The sequence below is a fragment of the Erpetoichthys calabaricus genome, chromosome 4 (genome assembly GCF_900747795.2).
Source record: "Erpetoichthys calabaricus chromosome 4, fErpCal1.3, whole genome shotgun sequence".
Taxonomy (NCBI): Eukaryota; Metazoa; Chordata; class Cladistia; order Polypteriformes; family Polypteridae; genus Erpetoichthys; species Erpetoichthys calabaricus.
In genome coordinates this window covers 114303114-114323838 of record NC_041397.2, presented here as the reverse complement: position 1 = coordinate 114323838, position 20725 = coordinate 114303114, and the positions used below count along the sequence as shown (strand labels likewise).

Genomic DNA, 20725 nt, shown 5'->3' with positions numbered 1-20725 from the left:
CCGAACAATGAAAACAACATTTAATTATTTAATGAACTGACAGTGTTAACGAGCCTGAATTATATCAGTTGGCTGTATCGGTTAAAATGTACACATCTGACTGACTTCGATGTCATTTTTAATGAACATTGGCCGATAACAATACACTTCCCAATATATCGTGCATCTCTACTCGAGTGTACTATTGGCTGCTGCACTATGTAGCTCCTTCAAAATGGCAAGTCTCTCTGGCTTATCTTACAATTTCCTTTTTTGTTTGCATGGACAGTTTTGTGGAATTAAATTTTCTAGACAGTATATGTGTGGTCTCATGTAGCTTCAACATAATCAAACCAACAGTGCCCACTGGGTCATCCAAACATATGGATATATGACTTGGTACCTTTTTCTTAATTTATGCATTTATTATTGTTTAACTTTTTTTGAATTCTGTTTCTTCACTGCTCTCTTAACTATGGAGTTTCACTAGTTGATGCCAATTCTGTCCGCATTATGCAACTGTTAATTTCCAATTGTAACTTGGAGCTACCACAGAATGGGTAATGAATAGTTACACAAACTACACACACTCTTTTTCTTCTTGAGTCTTTTCTAAAATAAAAACCATACATTACGGTTTTGATTTCTGAATGAGCTCAGTAGTATTGCTGTGCATACAGGTGCAGTATAAATTGAGTACCTTTCGTTTGGGAAGCCTAAAGAACATCATCTAGTGTCACCGATATAACAAATGATATATCCAGCATTAATAATATATCACAGTTACATTATTATTAAATTACATACATTCGCTCCATTTACCAACAAAAAAAGTCCCCTTGATAGCACAATCGTTAGAAAACCACTTTATCAGCATTACTCTGTGAACATCTCAACACACTAAAGCCTTTCAAAGAATCTCTGCTTCGCTAATACTGAACCGAAATACACCAGATGAAAATAAAAGTAAACTTGTGCCAAAAGCACAATGGTCAGGCACTTGCACTAGTAGATTGACTTCACTATGCAATGTTTCAGCTAATTGCATATAAAGTGCCAAGGTGTCTGAGCTGTTCATTACCTTTTTTACTGGTGGTGTAAAAACTCAATGAACAATTTGAATTCCCTTGTCTATTGAAACATCAAGGGCACACCAGTGGGGATCTTACAGGGTTGCTGAAAGTAAACTGGCTTTTTCTGCCTTGAATCTAACCACAAACATCTCTATGGAAATCAGCAGTACAAGTACTAAACCATAGTGCTAATTTTTAAAATGCATATTTCTGTTTTACTTGCAGGATGAAACATTTTGTCTTTTTAATATCTCACTAGTATAAAAAGAGAATAATGGAGTTATATTTATATATATATATATATATATATATATATATATATGTAAAATTCACTAAACAGCCGACCATGGCACGCAAGACAGAGACCATGGGATACGCACGACAGAGCCCCGCCCGCCAACTCTAACCCTCCTCCCACGTCATGGGATACGCACGACCGCGTCCACCCTCGCAAACTGTTCTACATGCTGCATACAGCGATTCCCATCCGCGACAAGCATGCTTCTTAGATGGTCCTGCAGGAACAGGAAAATCCTTTGTCTACAAAAACCTGATTCATACCATACTAAGAGCACTGTTTTTTTGTTGGCTTGCCCGCCTGCCCGACTGTAACCAGCATTCACCGCAATGTACTGGAGTGTAAAACTATCACAGCTGCTACATCACAAACTGTCCTTATTCCCCGGATTTCCCTGACGCCATCAGATTCAAATTTGCCTTTTACTTTTACATGCAGACAATTTCCTGTTAGATTAGCCTTTGCAATGACAATTAATAAGGCACAGGGCCAAACTTTCAAAAAGACATGCCTCTATCTGCCAACTCTAAGACCATGGGATACGCACGACAGAGCCCCGCCCGCCAACTCTAACCCTCCTCCCGCGTCATGGGATACGCACGACAGAGCCCCGCCCGCCAACTCTAACCCTCCTCCCGCGTCCACCCTTGCTCTTGAGGCATGCACACTGCCTGCTCATGTGCCCGCACGCAACACCTCACCAAACACCGCCTCAGTCGCTTTCATCTCTGCTACAGTCCACATGCACCTCTGAACCACATTGACTTTTCATTGTTCTTTTCGGTTCCGGCTGCTTTTCTATATATAATCCACCAAGTCGCCCGACCATGGGATACGAACGACAGAGCCCCGCTCACCAACTCTAACCCTCCTCCCACGTCCACCCTCGCTCTGGAGGCACTGCTTGCTCATGTGCCCACCCCCAACTGTCACTCTGGAACAACTCAGCACACGAGCTATATTAAGCGTCACCAACGAAGACTCGCTACACCTTAATGAACAAGTGCTGAAACTTATCCCTACCGATGAAATGACTTTCACCAGCGTTGACTCCATCGTGTCAGATGATCCTGCAGATCAACTTTCATTCCCCGAAGAATTTCTTAATAGTCTTACTCCCACTAGCATGCCTCTGCATAAACTCAAAATTAAAATTGGTTCAGTCAGCATGCTTCTCAGAAACCTCCTGCCAGCAAAAAGGTCTCTGTCATGGCACTAGACTGACTGTTACCAGCATTCACCGCAATGTACTGGAGTGTAAGAGTATCGCAGCTGCTACCGCACAAACTGTCCTTATTCCCCAGATATCCCTGACCCCATCAGATTCAAATTTGCCTTTTACTTTTACACGCAGACAATTTCCTGTTATTAATTGTCATTGCAAAGGCCAAACTAAGGCACAGGGACAAACTTTCAAAAAAGATATGCCTGTATCTGCCAAAACCAGTTTTCAGTCACGGACAGTTGTATGTTGCTCTCTCCAGAGTTCCATCTTTTCATTCACTCACAGTCGTATCCTCAAACCCACCCCATTTGGACAACTGTGTCTTTCAGGAAGTGTTCACCCATCAATAAATAATTATGCGGCATATGCTACGCCGCGGGTTGGCTAGTACCAATGAAAGCAAGAATTTCACTGTACTCTATACACATGCCAATACTGACCACATACTGTAAACCTATAAAGGTTGAATGCAATTAAATTATTGAGATCAGCAATTGAGTCTAATACATGTTATTCATTATATGCAGGTATATTGTACAATATTATTGACATGGCAAATTGAAAATTATATTTGGGTTTTCTTTCTAAACATTATTTGTGCTGGTAATTTAAAAGCTCAACATATTACACAAGGTCCTAACTTTGATAAAATTTTCATGGAAAGAAGCACACCACAGTTGATCCTAAAAGGCAATGAAGTGTGGCATTTTTTTTTCTTATTCATTTCAAGAACATACTTCACAGTGTTAGAAGTTTACTAAATTAGTGTTAGCATTTTCAGTTATTACTTTAGCTTAATGGAAAATACCTTAATATTCTATTTTTATTTTGTCTCTTGTTAAAAAAGTATAATGGGGGGGTGTGTGTCTATGAGTTTGTCCCTTTGCTTTTCAACTGGAACACTGCTTTTATGAATCCATACCAAATAGCATTTAACAGAGACATATGCATTGCATGGTGCAATACAAACATGAAAATGTCTTAGACTGGTAGCACAGCTACTGGCATAACAGTAATTTAATAGTAATGGTTTAGCTAGATACTAGTATAATGCATATACTTTTCATATTGAAAGTTACATCATAAGCAATTAACACATTCGTTATTGACTAATGTCATGATCAGCACAGACAAACCTTTAATTCACCAAAATAGTTTTCAATGCTCTGCTATTCAAATAAAACTGTTTGAACTGACAAAAATAAAGATTTGTTCTCTGTGTCTCTCTCTCTTCCATCGCTGCTGCCAAGCAAACATAGCACAAGATGCAATTTCTTCCTGTCCTGTTAAAGCCACCATTTTAACATGACTACATTTTTTGTTAATGTGGAATCTCTAAATCAAAATGTTCACATTTCCATATGCACTATGTGTCGGAGCAGCTTCCTGCTTCAACTTTTGATTCCTACCATAACACGTAATCCTGACATAACAACCTCATCTTCCAGTCACGCTGCAGCTGGATTACTTACAAACACTGTTTTAATAACTAAAGTGATGTGTAGGGACTGTTATCTATATACATAAAAGTCAATATGTGTGTGTATGTATGTATGTTCCAGCATCACGTCCAAACGGCTGGAGCGATTTTCATGAAACTTGGTATACGTTTCTCATTGGTCGACTAAAAATACTGTAGGGTGAAATCAGCCCTAACCCACCCCCTTCTGGGTAGGGTGGGGGCTGATCTTGCGGTCTTGTATGCATGTTATCATCCAGTTGACACTCGGAATGACCACCAGAAGGCAAACTGGAGGTGACTGCCAGCATTCTTTATGTCTGAGCACCACCTCGCCCCTGTTGCTTTTGAAATTAAATAGAGTTCTACACGTGCAAGTGTGTGTGTCTATCCAGCCCGGAAGTGAGACGTAGACTCGGGGTGAGGGCTCCAGCTCCGAGGATACGCAAGCGAGGTCAGCACACCAGCAAAAGGAAACATCCTAAGAAAGACAATTGCTTAGCTGCTAATACACAAACGATGCGAGCACATCAGCAACACGAATCCTCACAACAGAGAGATGCCCAGAGTAGTTCTGACGATTTCAATAAATTTCTAGGATCCCGTGCAGCTTACACAGTTAGTATATAGCGGGTGAATGCCAGTATTCTTTATGTTTAAGCAGCACCGTGCCCCTGTTGCTTCTCAAATTAAATAGAGTTGGCTGGTTCCGTGCGTCAACTGGATGATAACATACATACAAGACCGCAAGACAAGGACATTACTGAGTCTTTATTGTTAGTTAATTGATTTTTAAAGTTTCTTTTTTTTTTTATTACATTTTTCTCAAACAATTTAAAAAAAAAAACAAAAAAAAACACTATTTTCCTCCCGGGCAATGCTGGGTATTTCAGCTAGTAGCACATAAATTGCAAAAATGTCAAGCCTTCTAACAGACCCATAAAATACAGGCCAGAATTCCAACTAGACAGAGCCACAAATAGGTCTCACCCGACGGGAGCCTGGTCCTAGGAATTTGGGAGGCTTTAGGCCTGCCTACTGCTTAAAATGGAGAGTACTTTTAAAATTTTGAAACTTCACAATTTTTAAAATTCACAATGCAAAGTAAAGGTCAAAATATGTGTCACAAAAGGAAGTACAGTGAAACTCCGGCTTAAACAGAGACAAGTCCCACCAGAATCTTTATAAAAGGAGATTTATTAAGAAAGATTGCAAAAATAACAAAAATACTCACAAAATATAAAAAGGGAGGCAAAATACTGTACTATTGCCTAAATCCCCCAAATACATTCACGACAAGTGGTGGCAAGGCACTGTATTTCCCATCAGTCTTTATTGGGCTATCAGCAATCACTCCATAGTGACAGACAGGTAGCCCTGCCTCTTTTTGCGGGGGGGTTTAGGGAAAGGGGGAAAACCATCCACAATATACATAGAATGACAAAGAACATATTCTCGGCTATAGAAATTGCATCAAAACTAAATACAATAAAATTAACAAATATTACATAACTAGCCAACCCGCGGCGTAGCATATGCCGCATAATTATTTATTGATGGTTGAACACTTCCTGAAAGACACAGTTGTCCAAATGGGGTGGGTTTGAGGATACGACTGTGAGTGAATGAAAAGATGGAACTCTGGAGAGAGCAACATACAATTGTCTGTGACTGAAAACTGGTTTTGGCAGATTCAGGCATATCTTTTTGAAAGTTTGTCCCTGTGCCTTATTAATTGTCATTGCAAAGGCCAATCTAACAGGAAGTTGTTTGCGTGTAAAAGTAAAAGGCAAATTTGAATCTGATGGGGTCAGGGAAATCCAGGGAATATGGACAGTTTGTGAGGTAGCAGCTGCGATTGTTTTACACTCTAGTACATTGAATGCTGGTAACAGTCAGCCTAGTGCCTTTACAGAGACTTCTTGCTGGCATGAGGTTTCTGAGAAGCATGACGACTGAACCAATTTTAAGTTTGAGTTTATGCGGAGGCATGCCAGTGGGAGTAAGACTGCTAAGAAATTCTTCAGGGAATGAAAGTTGATGTGCGGGATCGTTTGTGACAATGGAGTCAACGCTGGTGAAAGTTACTTCGTCGGTAGGGATAAGTTTCAGTACCTGTTCATTAAGGTGTAGCAAGTCTTCGTTGGTGACGCTTAATATAGCTCGCGTACTGAGTTGTTCCGGAGTCACAGTTGAGAAGTCGATGTCGCCACATAGTTGTTGAACGGGATCAGAAATAAAAGGAAAAACAATATGAAGGTAATGTTGCAGGTGTTCCGTTTTTCCCGTCTTATGAAATCTTGTTCGTGAGGAAGAGCTGTCATATTTGTCGTCAGTGTAAATACATGCATGTGACGCCACAAAGGTTGCTTGTTAATGCAACCGGCAATAGTAAGTGCTAGAGTTGGCGGGCGGGGCTCTGTCATGCGTATCCCATGACGCTGGAGGAGGGTTAGAGTTGGCGGGCGGGGCTCTGTCTTGCGTGCATGCGTATCCCATGGTCGGGCGACTTGGTGGATTATATATAGAAATGCAGCCGGAATCGAAAAGAACAATGCAAAGTCAATGTGGCTCAGAGGTGCATGTGGACTGTAGCAGAGACGAAAGCGACTGAGGCGGTGTTTGGTGAGGTGCTGAGTGCCTCGACACTCGGGGGTGGACTCGGGAGGAGGGTTAGAGTTGGCGGGCAGGGCTCTGTCGTGCATATCCCATGGTCTCTGTCTTGCGTGCCATGGTCGGCTGCTTAGTGAATTGTTGGTGGGCGTGGCTCTGTCTTGCTTGCCGTGGACTTAGTGAATTATATATATATTATAGATTAGACAAATAATAAATGAACAGAACATAAAAATGATGGAAAACAATTATCAATAATGAAAACACAAAGACGACAAAAAGATGAACTTTAAACAGAAGCCAGAGGAGGAACCTTGGCTTGACCACAACAATATGCTCCACAGCTAACAAAAATTACAAACTGTGTGAAAATAGATAGGAGTTCAGGGCAGAAACAAATTATATTGACAAATTCTAAAAAAGAGTTGTTTTTGACTAACTTAAAAGGACCAGTTCATACCAACTCTCTGCCACTAGTGAAATGATCATTAAAATATCCTCTTTAATAAAACCTCTATGTGCATCCATGTGTCCGTGTGTGTGTCTCTTCTGGTGAAGTGCGCATGCGTGGGGTAGTCTTTAATAAAGGACATCATTGCTGGGGAGAGTGCCGATTGGGTACTCACGTCCGTGCACATAAAATCCGTTACTGTGGAGACGCCACACATACAATAATCAGCTGCACGCCAGCACAGATTAAAGTACTTGCTAGGGAACTGCACAGTACTTGCTGGAGAGACGCCACAGGCACAATTATCAGCTGCACGCCACACATTACATCAGTTCCTGGGGAGACTCTGCTGATTGCCCACTGTTGTGACAGAAAATTAAACGCATATTACGGACAAGGCGGACGTACAGGGAAGGGCGGAATGAGTGGCAGAGTCACCGGCCTCTAGCAGATGCTTCTAAGGCCGCCTGAAACGTCACACAAGACAGAGAGGGCGGGACCTGTAAAATATTGCGCGGCCGATCCAATCGGATTTCAGTAAATGAGGTAAGACCTAAAACATAAGGCACGAAAAATCCAATCGGGTACTGAGACGCAGAGACCAGCTTCCCCAAAGAGGTGGGATTAGTGTTTGTTGTTGTGTAAGTGTTCACTCTGAGGATGTCAGATTTGCGATTAAGAAGCTTGGCCCGATAAAGTGTAAGTCGTTGAAGGGGTTTTCCTAAATATATGAATTTTCATGATATTACAATAGGATGACTTTTAAAAGTAGATTTATTTTCGCGCACATAAAATCCGTTGCTGGGGAGACGCCACACATTCAATAATCAGCTGCACGCCAGCACAGATTAAAATACTTGCTGGAGAACTGCACAGTACTTGCTGGAGAGATGCCACAGCAAGCTAAAATAAAGAGAGGCAGGATAAGAGATCTTCAAACAGACACAACACATCAATCAACAGCCACAGGGGAGAGGATAAATGTAATATTAATTATACTTACTGTATTGTCATATATGTTTCTATTTTATTTTTATTATTATTTTACTTTAGGCTTCTTGCAAAAATATTTTTGACAAGAAACAGAATGAGGTCAAGGTCCTTTGCCATTTAATATAGACTGTTCCTATTAATGTTTATGCACTACTGTTCTAGCGCCCGTTATTGTAATGGGCTTAATGTCTAGTTACCACATAAAAACTACAGATTTAAAGTTTCTCAGTGCAGTCTTGTTGCACATAGCATCTCATTTGTTGTAGTACTTGTGTTATCACTTCTTAAATAAATATGTTTGACACTAAGATGTGTTTGCTGATTCCTCTCTATCTTAAAGAAAAATACACTGTGGGACTGGTGGTAAGCATTTACTCCTTGTCCAGAATAACAGGACCTTAACATGAGTTCTGGATCATGAGAAAAAGTGGCAATAAGCACATACCTGGCTTATTGAAAGCTCCATAAATCAACTAAGAGCAACTTTTATACTTACATGTTAAACAAATCAATCTTCCATTGATCTATTTTCGGAATTTGCTTTATGTATTACAGCATCAATGACATGCTGCAGGGCCTGAAATTTACACAGGACTGCAAGAACTGCACTTAACATTAAGTATTCCACATGATATAATGAAAATGGAAAAATCTTAATGCTCTTTCAAAAAAAATGTTTTTATCCAATTATGGAATTAGTTCAGAAATATAAACACATGACCCATTTACACTTTGAGAGCATAATGTGACCAATCAAATGGAAGTATCAATTGTTTAAACTTGTGGCATCACAAAAAGTTAAAAATGATAAGGAGAATATAATTAGTATTCATACACTGAATGTAACGTGCAGGGCTACAGTTTGTCCATCCAACAATCCAGTTGTTTTCTGACAGCTTTATCCAGTTCAGGCTTACAGTCAGCTAGTGTCTGTCCAGACATATTAAATACTTGCACTACCAGTCAAAGTTTGGAATCACCCTGAAATTTTAATAGTTTTGATAGAAATGGAAACTTTTTAAATCAATGTATCTTTAAATTAATTTAAAAATATAACCAAGGCATTACTAGTGTCCTAATGGTTATTACTGCTTGAAATGAGATTTTAAAATTTTTCACATATGACTAACAAGACCCATTTTTATTAGCCACTCCTCCAGTTTCATAATCAATCATTTCCAGTACTAATAAGCCATTACAAGCACGAGCAACATCTTGCATATACTTTTAAAGTTAATTTAAATGGTATCTTGATAAAATGGTATATCTGTTTATGAAAAACACAAACATTTATGGGTTATTCCCAATGTTTCAATGGTAGTGTACAAGGGGCCATGACATAGTCAGTGCTAGGTACAGTTTTAATAATCAAGACAAGTTTCAAATGAAGTGGCTATCTCTGGATATGTGACTGCTCTACAAAGATGACAAAATGAGCTGTTCCAATATGTTAATTCTGAAACAAAACTGTTTCTAAACTTCCACATTATTCAGACATTCATGTAGCTCAGCTAAAAAAAAACAAATCAAATATCTCTAATGATAAGGAACTCAAAACATTAACGAAAGTGCATAATCAAAGAGATGAACAGTTTACAGGTTTGCTAACACTATATTTTCTGCTGAAAATGAAAACAGCAAATGCTAAACTGTTCTTGTTTGATGGGTTTTTGAATACAAAATAATGCTCATTATTAGTATAGTAGCAAAAATGTGATGAAGACGATGAAAGCATATGTAAGACATGTGTTAATGGAAAGGGATGCAAGTAAGATTAGTCCAGCTTATGGCACACAGGCTTAAGCAATAAACTCTCAATGTTACTTGAGAATCCTTGAAAACAATATAACAAGGGCTGTTTTTGCAGGAATTCTAAAATTACTGATTAATCTCCAACTGAAACAGATTCAGCAATGTTAAAAAAAATAAAATATGGAGAGATTTGAAAAATGAAAGCATCAGTATTCTGTAATATTTGACATATGAATTATTTGACTTGTCCATTAAATATTACTCTTCAGAAAGAGTTATTAACCTGCTAATGTCTTTTCCATATGATGCAAACATATGTCATAACTGCAAAGTCTGAATTTTTTGCTTCAAAAGCAGCTTTAAAGAAGTAAATATACTGATTAATGTTGCTATTCACTAATTTGTGTGGCACTGACAGAATAATGTTTAAATTTGTATTTTGTAGTATTTATTTTAAACATTTTTTTTCCCAATTTCTCAAAAGAAATGTCATGGACATATTTAGTATGAATATACAATAAAATAAATTATGGGGTCTGTGATGATCAGAGGTGGGTAGAGTAGCCAAAAATTGTACTCCAGTAAGAGTAGCGTTACTTCAAAATAATATTATTCAAGTAGAAGTAAAAAGTAGTCATCCAAAAAATCACTTGAGTAAATAAGTATTTGGTGAAAAGACAAGTACTGAGTAACTGTTTGAACATAATAAATGATTTATTTTTTAGAAATGTTGTAATAAGACAGACAAAAATATAAAATAATGTGCAAATTCTGCTATTTCCAAATAATAAAAAATGAGTAAAAATAAATTACATCTTTACAAAATAAAGATTCACAAATAACACAAAATTCCAAATCTCAGTTTTTCACAACAAAGCTTTTGAAGCCAATACCTACAGTAGGTAACATGTACATGTTTGAACAGTGCAAACTACTTACAGTGACAAGATATACTGTTCACTGACAGTATAATACTGCATTATTCACTTTGTGGTGTAGCGGGTCCACAGCTTTAAAAAAAAAGGCCAGTTTCAAATCCATAAAGCCATGTCACTCTCTGATAGATAGATAGATAGATAGGCGCAATTGCACGACCGCAGGGAGTTAATGAGGTAATTGGAGCGAGTCACACCTGCACATGCGGGTGCGATCGTTCTCAATTACTTCATTGGCTTTCTGCAGCGTGTGATTAAGGCCCACGGTGACAGGAGTGTATATATACAGTTCGGCACAAAAAAAAATAAAAAGGGGGGGGGGGATTCAAAGAAAAGGAGAAAAGAAAAGAGTCTGTAGGGGAGCGGCATCGTCACACACTTGCCCTCCAAATAGCACAGCTGATAGAAAATACATCTGTCTGTGCATGTTTGCTTAAAATGTGCTTGTTTTTCACTCAGTTAAGTGATGGTTAAGCTTCAGCAGGAGCTGGCTCTCAAGGTTCTTGCAGTGAAGCTGTGAACGTTTAGCAGTGAACAGGAGCCCCACATGACTAAAAGTCTCTCACAAGCTGCAGCCACAGGAAGTTTGTGTGTAGTCATGTGACTGCATGGCTACGTCTGATTGGTGAAACGGAGTCATGTGATTATTGTTGCTACGTCCAACTGGTGAAACAGTCATGCAGTAGATCCACTGGCGACTTCTCTCTGGCAAAAATACAGCATATCTAATGTGTAAATGGAAAAAAGTAACGAGTCGAGTGTTGCCCAATGTAGCAGAGTAAGAGTAGCGTTTCTTCTTCACAAATGTAATCAATTAAAAGTAAAAAGTATGGTGCAGTAAAACTACTCTTAGAAGTACTTTTTTTTTTTTAAAAAGTTACTCAAGTAAATGTAATGCAGTAAATGTAACTCGTTACTACCCACCTCTGGTGATGATCATATTCTTTTAAAACAATATTATGAAATCCTCCCACTATCATCTCCACCCATGCACCATCAGTTGTTCTTTAATTGCAGTAGGGGAATTGCCCCCCCCAAATGCAACTCAGGCTCTGCACCTCAATAAAAACACTATTCTCTGCAAAAACCCTGAAAGCAAAAATTCAGGCTTGTTATTTTTAGAATGAAGATACTGAAATATCCATCCATTTTTTGAACACTCAAATTCAAAATAAATAAGAATTGAAATACACTTGGAATGACATGCAGCTTTTTCTATACTTTGATCAGTCCCTATACTAAAAGGCTTACACTGTATTTATAAATAAATAAATCCAACACGAATGCTCATTTGATAGAAATAATATGACATAAATGCCTGCTATGTATAGGGGATTTAAAATTAACTGCATATCACAGAATGGACAAGTCAGGCCTTGTCACTCATATATAAGATTTATTTCCATTGCTTAATAAGACTAACGACTTTAAAACACATTTAAAAGTCAGGTAAAATATTTGTAACACTTTTGATTTGAAATATATTTTTTCCAAAATATGTATTTTGTCAAAGTGCCACAGATGGCAAAAAAACATCCTTCATAGTAATTAATTAATAACATGCTTCAAATTAATTATTACGTTTAAAATTACCTACAGTTTTTATTGAATCCTTTCTAAGGGAAAACTTTTTGTAGCCACTTCTGTAAAAATAAAATTATGACTGGTTGACTGCGGCAATTCTAACACAGACAAACTTTATATTAGATATTTCAAGGATGCCTAAAACATTTTTAGATTAAAACAATACTAACTTTCTATTCCTAGGATAACCTCATACAATATATTGACAATTTTACTGCACAACAAAAGAACATTTACTAAAACCAATTTGCCCTTTGGGAATATCATCTTGGAGCTATTTGGCAAACAGTTACAAATATCACCAGAAGACTTACAGAATCATCTGTACCCACTGCAAAGACATTTATCTGTCTTGTACACACAGGCACTTAGGAAACGATAAGCATACACTGACTGAAGGAATAAATGAATGCAAATAAACAAAACTCTCTCAATTTATATATATGTGATGTGTGGGTCACAGACTTGCAAAACAGAAGAAGGTGAGTACAGGTTCCCAAAAATCAGCTTTATTTTTTTGAAGACAGGAATATTCTCAAAGCATTTATTCAAATGGAAGCGGTCACTCAAAACACACACAGCATGCGAACAGGGATGATGACATCATCCTGCATTTGCTCCCTTTCCAGATTAAAAGAACAGATAGCCTTCCTGCACCAAGAGATTAGACAGAAAGTGAGCACACGGCCAGATCAGCGGCCAGTTTTAAATGCTTCCTGCATCAACCAGCGGACGACAGACGTGTTACCCGAGGAGCCTGTGAACTTGTGGTTATACCAGCAGCAGACAACCAGTCCATTCCTGCATTAACAGAGTGTACACAACACAGTTGAGGGGTTATCAGAGTCTCAAAAATCTCACAATATACATATATACATACACACACACACAAACATACACACACATATATAAACTGAATACCAAAAACACAAAACTAACAAATGCATAAGGTTAACCATTATGTTTCCATGGGGCTACAGCCCAGTTTTAAAAGGAAAAGTCTATGTGAATTTCCCCCTGGGATTAATAAAGTATCTATCTATCTATCTATCTAAAGGTAGCAAACTGAGCGACAGAATAAAATTACTTACATAATTAATGTAGAGAAAAGCCAAGCAAAATGACACCTTTTATTGGCTAACTAAAAAGATTACAATATGCAAGCTTTCGAGGCAACTCAGGCCCCTTCTTCAGGCAAGAAGAAGGGGCCTGAGTTGCCTCGAAAGCTTGCATATTGTAATCTTTTTAGTTAGCCAATAAAAGGTGTCATTTTGCTTGGCTTTTCTCTACATTCATAATGGCTAACACGGTACAACACCCTAGTACTACTTACATAATTAATCTAAGGCACAACAGTCTAGTAATGAAGAATGAAACCCACAGGTCAATACTTTTCCTTAAGACAGTTAAGATTTAAAAAAAAAAAAAAGGTTCAGAAGGTTAAAAAAAAAACAAAAAAAAAAAACACTTTATTTGAAAACACTTCTAAATAAACAAAGGCAATTTTTGCTACTCCTGAAGTAATTGTTTTGTTATGCCTGCCACTATGGCAGACATTCTGCTGCCTATATGATGTAAGCTTTGTTCTTCCCCAAAAACAGAAATATGTGTGGAGTTGGGAAATTTGACAAGTAAACCTTCTTGCTTCCTCATTTTGAGACTGGACATGCAGTCATCTGTTCCCATGGTTTAGGTCTGTCTAGATCACCCAGACAACTTCAAGACCAGTCAGTCCTTGCAGAGTGCGACAAATTTTGGGATCAGGTAATCTATTATGATATAGTATCTGCCCAAAACTCTGCAGAAGAGCAGTTTATTTCTGCTTTTGTTGTTTTGGGTTTACCGCTACCAGGCCAAAATGTTTTAGGTTTACCCCTACCAGGCCAAAACTAGCAACACTGTTAGGATTACGCTTTTTTATTTCTTCAGTGCTTTTCCATACCATCCAGCCAATCCTGTTAAAGGTTTGCCTCACAGATAGGCGGGTGGATGAACCTATAGTGTCCTGGATAATGGACTCTCTCTGGCAGACAGCAGTTTGTGAAACTGAAGGAGAGTGTCTCGAATATGAATGTGAGCAACCTTGGAGAACTACAAGAAACAGTCCTGTCTCATTTCTCTTCATGCTGTACACCTCAAACTATAAAACAAAACACCAGGTCAGGTCACTTGCAGAAAATCTCAGATGGTTTTGCACTTAATGGGGTGTAGTGATATGTGAGATGAGACAGGTTATAGGAGTTAGGTGTAGAACTTTGGTTTCTTGGTGTGGAAAAACTGTTTGTAACTCAAGACCTCCAAATGTCATGCAGAAAGGCAATTTCCCCCGGAGGATGGAAAAAGTGTCAGATCAAAAAAATCAGCAAACCAAGGAACTGGTTATTGACTTTCACCATACTGAAGAGCTGAGGTGGTGCACCACTACAAATACTTGGGAGTTTCACATCAATGACAGGTCTTGTATAACATAGAGGAACTAAGAAGAAAGGTCAGAGCAGGCTCTTTTTTCTTAGTAGACTGTGCTCCTTTAATATGGATAGTGACATCCTTTACATATTCTACACCAGTACAATTTTATACACTATGGTGTGCTGGGCCAGTAACATTGCTTCAAGACAGGCATGCCGAATCAACAAGCTGATTAAATTAAAAAGGCATAAAAAGACAGGTTTAGTTATGGGATACGTGACGTCCTGGAAGTAGTACTGAAGGAAAGATCAAAAACAAAACTGAGCACCATCATGAAAAACGCTACACATCCTCTCTCTGACACACTAACAATGAATGTGTTTACATTTACACACATAACCAAGTTAAGGCAGAAACCTGTTGGGTTTTTTTTTTTCTTCCCCAAAAAATCCACATTTACATGGGAAAGTAATTTTCTGGCATTCTCCTTTATCAGAACACTCTGACATCATTACACTATGCAAAAGAGTTAAGTATCATTATTGACCACTGTGAATCTGAAAATAAACATGATACCTGTGATCATTTTCTTGTGTTTAATAAATATGCTTAGTCATACTGATGCTTTATTAATAGGTTTCTGCTACTGGAGTGCACACAGCACAATTGTTTCTACTTGGCTGTGTTTTTAAACTCTGCAAAGGACCCATTAAATGCGCTCTTTGCCTTACACCCAGTGCTGCTAGGATAATAAGAATTCAGGTATTTTTACTTCAATGAGCCAAGTACTGCATTAGTTTTCTCAATATTTTAGAGAAAAGCCAAGCAAAATGACACCTTTTATTGGCTAACTAGAAAGATTACAATATGCAAGCTTTCGAGGCAACTCAGGCCCCTTCTTCAGGCAAGATGTCAAGAAGGGGCCTGAGAAGGAGAAGAAGGGGCCTGAGTTGCCTCGAAAGCTTGCATATTGTAATCTTTCTAGTTAGCCAATAAAAGGTGTCATTTTGCTTGGCTTTTCTCTACATTCATAATGGCTAACACGGTACAACACCCTAGTGCTCAATATTTTAAAAAACAATCAGACTACGTAACACACATTACTTTTAATGTGCTACCCTAGTGCTCTTCAGATTGCGTTTTTGAGTTTAGTGGTGTATGTTCAGCTCATTAAGATAAATTTAGCAACTTAAATACTGAAAAAGATTATTTCAGACAGGAAATGGAATAACTCAATTGCCGAAACATTTTCCTCCAGAAATGTATTTTGAGGATGCTTCTACCCATGGTTGTTGAACATAGCCATATAATTTGGTTATTCATGGAGATATCTAACTGTATTAACCAGGTTCCCCAGAGGCCAATAACCCAGTTTCTCATAGATAGATAGATAGATAGATAGATAGATAGATAGATAGATAGATAGATAGATAGATAGATAGATAGATAGATAGATAGACAGACAGACAGACAGACAGACAGACAGACAGACAGACAGACACACACACACACACACACACACACACACACACACACACACACACACACACACACACACACACTTTATTAATCCCAATGGGAAATTCACAAAATAAAGGTTTAAATAAAGGTTTACATGGCCTTTTAGAAACTAGGTTTCTGTGAAGAACTGGGTTATTGAGGTGGCTGTAAACACTCCTACAGAGTTCTTTCAAACAACCAATTATTCAGCAGAAGCATGTCAAGAAATGCTACTTGGGCTCCCTTATGCCAACACCAATACTCTGCATAGTATAGTGTCTCACTGTGACTGCCAAGTCAGGAGTTTTGTTTTAGTTTTCTTCTTCTTTTTTGTTATTCTGGTGTGTATTTGGGAGGAGTTTGTTGTTTGTCATAATAAATATACAAAAAAATTATTTACTGAACATCTGTAAAAAGCCAATCTTCCCCTGGGGACAAAGTGCTTTTCTATCCCTGAATGGACAACAATGGCAATTTTTCACAGGGCTGATCATCTCTTATTATGGTTCTTCAACAGCTTTTACTGCATTGGACATTTGTTTATTCCACACATTTAAACAGAGAGTACAATGAAAGGACTAGCATGAAAAATAAGTCTCAACAAGTGAAAAGTTATAATAGATCTATTAAAAAGTCAAATTCTGGGTTTTTAAACATTTTGCTTCAAATAGATTAACCTTTATTATTAAAATTAGCTGTAGCTTAAATTTTAACTAGTCAAAATTGCTTTACAGGTCTCTAACTGAGTTTCCTAAAAAAATAACTAGAAAAAGAAAAATCACTTTCCACTAGTTATAATTTAATTATAGATTTCTGTGCTTGCCTAGTGAAAATATAAATGTAGGTATCAAAAATAAAAACAGGTACGGGTAGCTTCAGCTTTCGAAATGCTGACTTAAAGGGAGCAGATTTTGTAGCAATAATACTTTATTTAAGCGCTCCTACTCTATTGAAGATGTTAAGTATAAACACTTTTTTGTTCATCAACATATTTGTCTAATGGATTTCACAAAAATACCTGCATGGACTTGCCAGGACTTTTACATTTTTACATTCTTGTTAGTATTTTAGGCTTCTAAACCTGTGTTAATGGTCTGGCCCTCTTCTGTTATAAATATTAGTTATTATTTGGCAGACATTTATTCAATGCAGCTGACATTTGAGGTATAACTGGATACATATTTTTTGGAACACAAGCCTGTGAAGGGATTTGCTCATGCTCACATTGTCATTAGCTGGATCTGAAACCAACAACTCCAGTCTAAAAAGTCCCAAGTGTTAACCACTACGTCACACTGACTGCCTTTGACTGTCATCAAACCCGTTAGGGACAAGTTGAACTTTTCTCACAACTGACAATAATCTATCATACACCAAAATCAAATGATAATCTAACAGTGCAGCAAGAGTGTCCCATAATATCGACCCATTTCTTACAAATTATGCAGTACCCAATCAATTCCTTTCGAGACAAAAGCAGGAATAGAGTCTTGGCTGTGCAGAAGGTACTGGCAACCCACAAATTTGTGCTCTCTCTCTCTAACATGAGATCTGGATGGAAGCTTCTGACATTAAACATTAACACTCTTCCATTGTGCAGTTCATGGAACGGCAAAGAAATGTAAGACTTGCAGTTGAGAAACTTGCAATGCACTTCGCTCGACTTATTTCACGATTCAGACAATTTACAATGGAATAAGGATGCCAAAATAATATAAATGCGTTCCCAAAAAGCCACTGAAATTTAGTAGTTTGCTGCCTGAACGGGGAAAGCGTGAAATCAGTCTTTTTGGGTAAGGAGACCAGAAACGGTGCCAAGGATACAAACTGAAAGGCAAGCTTAAGCTTGGTGGAGACAAATGAGAAACAAAAACTGTCAACTCGACTATTTGTTGGCGGTCTGGCCAAGCCTGCACACAATAGTGCTTCATCTCTAAATTCAATTAATGATTAAATAATGGACAAATGGAAAATCCGACTACAGCTCGAATATGTGCAAAGAACAGCGAGTTTGTGTTAATAATTAAGCAAGTGGTTACCTCATCACAATAATTTTGATAAAACAACAAAGAATAAGCAGAACAGGCGCAGTCGCTTCCCCATAGCCGTATCATATTACTCCTGCAGATAAAAGGAAACACGAATTGTAAAAATAAGCCAGCGTTGCAAGAAGTCAGCCATGATGATGATGATGATGATGATACAAAACGTTAGTGTTCACCTCTCTCTTTATTGTTTTTAAACGTTTACCAACTAAGGCGCAAGAAAAAACTGTGCACGCTTACACGTTGTTTAATGCGATCCCAGGTGCAGTATGTTACAACAGTCGACACGGCCTCTTTAGAACACGGTTATTGTGCAACACTGCGAAATCTTCCACTCACGTTTAATCCCGATTAAAACAACATATCTGATTACCCTGCTTGCAAAGAAAACAGACTGCACATCCCACTGCTGCGGAGTTCATTAAAAATCAACATTCGTCAAAATCCGCACGCACAACTAACTCTCACCTTTTCAACAGGAACGATAAGCGCCTCGATGTTCTCCTCTTCCTTTTTTGGTTCCTTTTGCCCAAGAGACGAGTTAAATGTAGGCTTCACCATTTTGACGATGAACTCCTTTCAAAAGATACTCCTTAGATGTCGCCTGGACGGACAGAACAAGATTACCCAGTGTATTGTATTCAAGATCAATCCCTACATAAAGGAACGAAACTCCAATCCAGCTGGCAACAAACAATCCGCAGGGATCGGCGGAATGACGCACTTAACAACAGTGAACCCTCTCAGATCTGCCAGCAACAAAGAGGAGGAGATAAGCAGCCAGAGTCGCTCGTGTTTTTTTTTCTTTTTCAAAATAAAAGTCCCGACGAATATCAAATGTCGAAAAGTGCATACTGTTGGACCAAAATCGAAAAAGAAAACGTCACAGCCATACATTATTTTGTGCGTTTGATTTTTAGTTTTAACCTTTAAAGCCTATTTAACTGCAAAACTTAGCAGTCTATTTCCAGTATAATGTTGGTGTGCACCCTCTAACACTGCCAGCTGAAAGTGCAAATATTTATAATGTACCTGCAGTATTTTTATTATATTGAACTGGGAAATGGTGGTATCTGATAGATGAACAAATTTCTCAAAATAAATGTTTCATTCAAAATACATGCTGTAAAACATACTGTCTTAGACAACAGACAGAGTGATATTATATTTTTTTATAAGGAAGCTAGTTAATCCACAAAAAGTCTAAATTCAGATTATGTGAAGAAAATTGTTCATTGTGAAAGACAGCCATGCGACAGAGTTCTAAAACTATGAAATTTTAGATATTGAGAATGAGATGGAACTTTAAGCAGAACTGTATTAAAGTACACTGGCTGAGATTATTTTGTATTTTAAAATGAAAGGGAAGATAAACACAAACAGAGCAATTGCACGTTACATGGCTTTTCCTCCCAGTGATTATAATACGAGAAATGCCTAGAAAAATAGCATTTTACAAATACCAGACATTTAGTAATTGAAGCCCATTTATCCTAAAAGATAAATAACTGCTTCCAGTTTATCTAAAATATATAAAGTACTGCAGAAAGGAAGCAAACAATAACTAGTTAGTAGGTCAAACCATGCCCACTATTACTAATCACGTCAGAATAGGTAATATCTAGTGAGCAAATTCAGTGGACAATTTTCTGTTGACTATAAATTAACAATAAACAGACTGTCGTTGTGTCATAAAATAAAGTGCCTGAACACTTATCTAACATCCATTGTTCCTGTAAGTGAACGTGATAATGATGTAACATTCTAAAATACTGCCTTGGATCAAATAGCAGCATATCTAAATATTTATATTGATTCAACTTTCAGAAAGATATGAAATCACATTTACTAGTGTTTAAAGGTGTTGGTGCTAGTGCTCCTGCCTTGCTGCATGTTATATGTTGCTTTTGTGTATCTAAACATCCAGGGGGAAAACAAGAACTGGAAGGTGAACTCCCTTACCCTTCTATACTTCTCTAAAGTCCAAAATATCAAGACATCACACAACAAGAAAAATATTTTGGGTAGATTTTCAATGGGAAAATAGTTTTTAGCATGTTAAGCCAATGCCATTACTAAACAACAGACGAATTGTTGGATAGAATAAAGAGTGCTCTAGTCTCTGTTTTTCCAAAACCTAATCTAGGCTGTAAATTATGTCATTTTTGTTACAGAAACTGCTAACACTTTACTTGAAATAAAGTATACCATATTAGTCTTGTCTAAGTAGTCAAATAAGAATAACTAAATGCTGCAAAAGCCATGGCATTTAAATGGACAAATAATTGTCCTAGAACTGTAGCACCTTACACAGAAACATTATTGAGGTTCTGAGCAGGATCAGATAACACATTCCAACGCCAGCACTAGCCCAAGTTGCCCTTCGAAAATGTATATGGTGTTGAAACA

General features: G+C 37.8%; 2 protein-coding genes across 2 annotated transcripts in view; one reads left to right on the top strand and one right to left on the bottom strand.

Annotated features, from left to right (window-relative positions):
• The window catches only part of itm2bb (integral membrane protein 2Bb), a 47334-nt gene extending 28256 nt beyond the window's left edge, over positions 1-19078 (bottom strand). Inside the window, exon 1 of the mRNA XM_028799693.2 lies at positions 18785-19078. Within this exon, the coding sequence (XP_028655526.1) occupies positions 18785-18877 (93 nt within the window). The 5' untranslated portion in view covers positions 18878-19078. The remainder of the gene's footprint in view (positions 1-18784) is intronic.
• The window catches only part of alg11 (ALG11 alpha-1,2-mannosyltransferase), a 357044-nt gene that overhangs the window by 140316 nt on the left and 196003 nt on the right, over positions 1-20725 (top strand). The gene's annotated exons all lie outside the window — the stretch shown is intronic.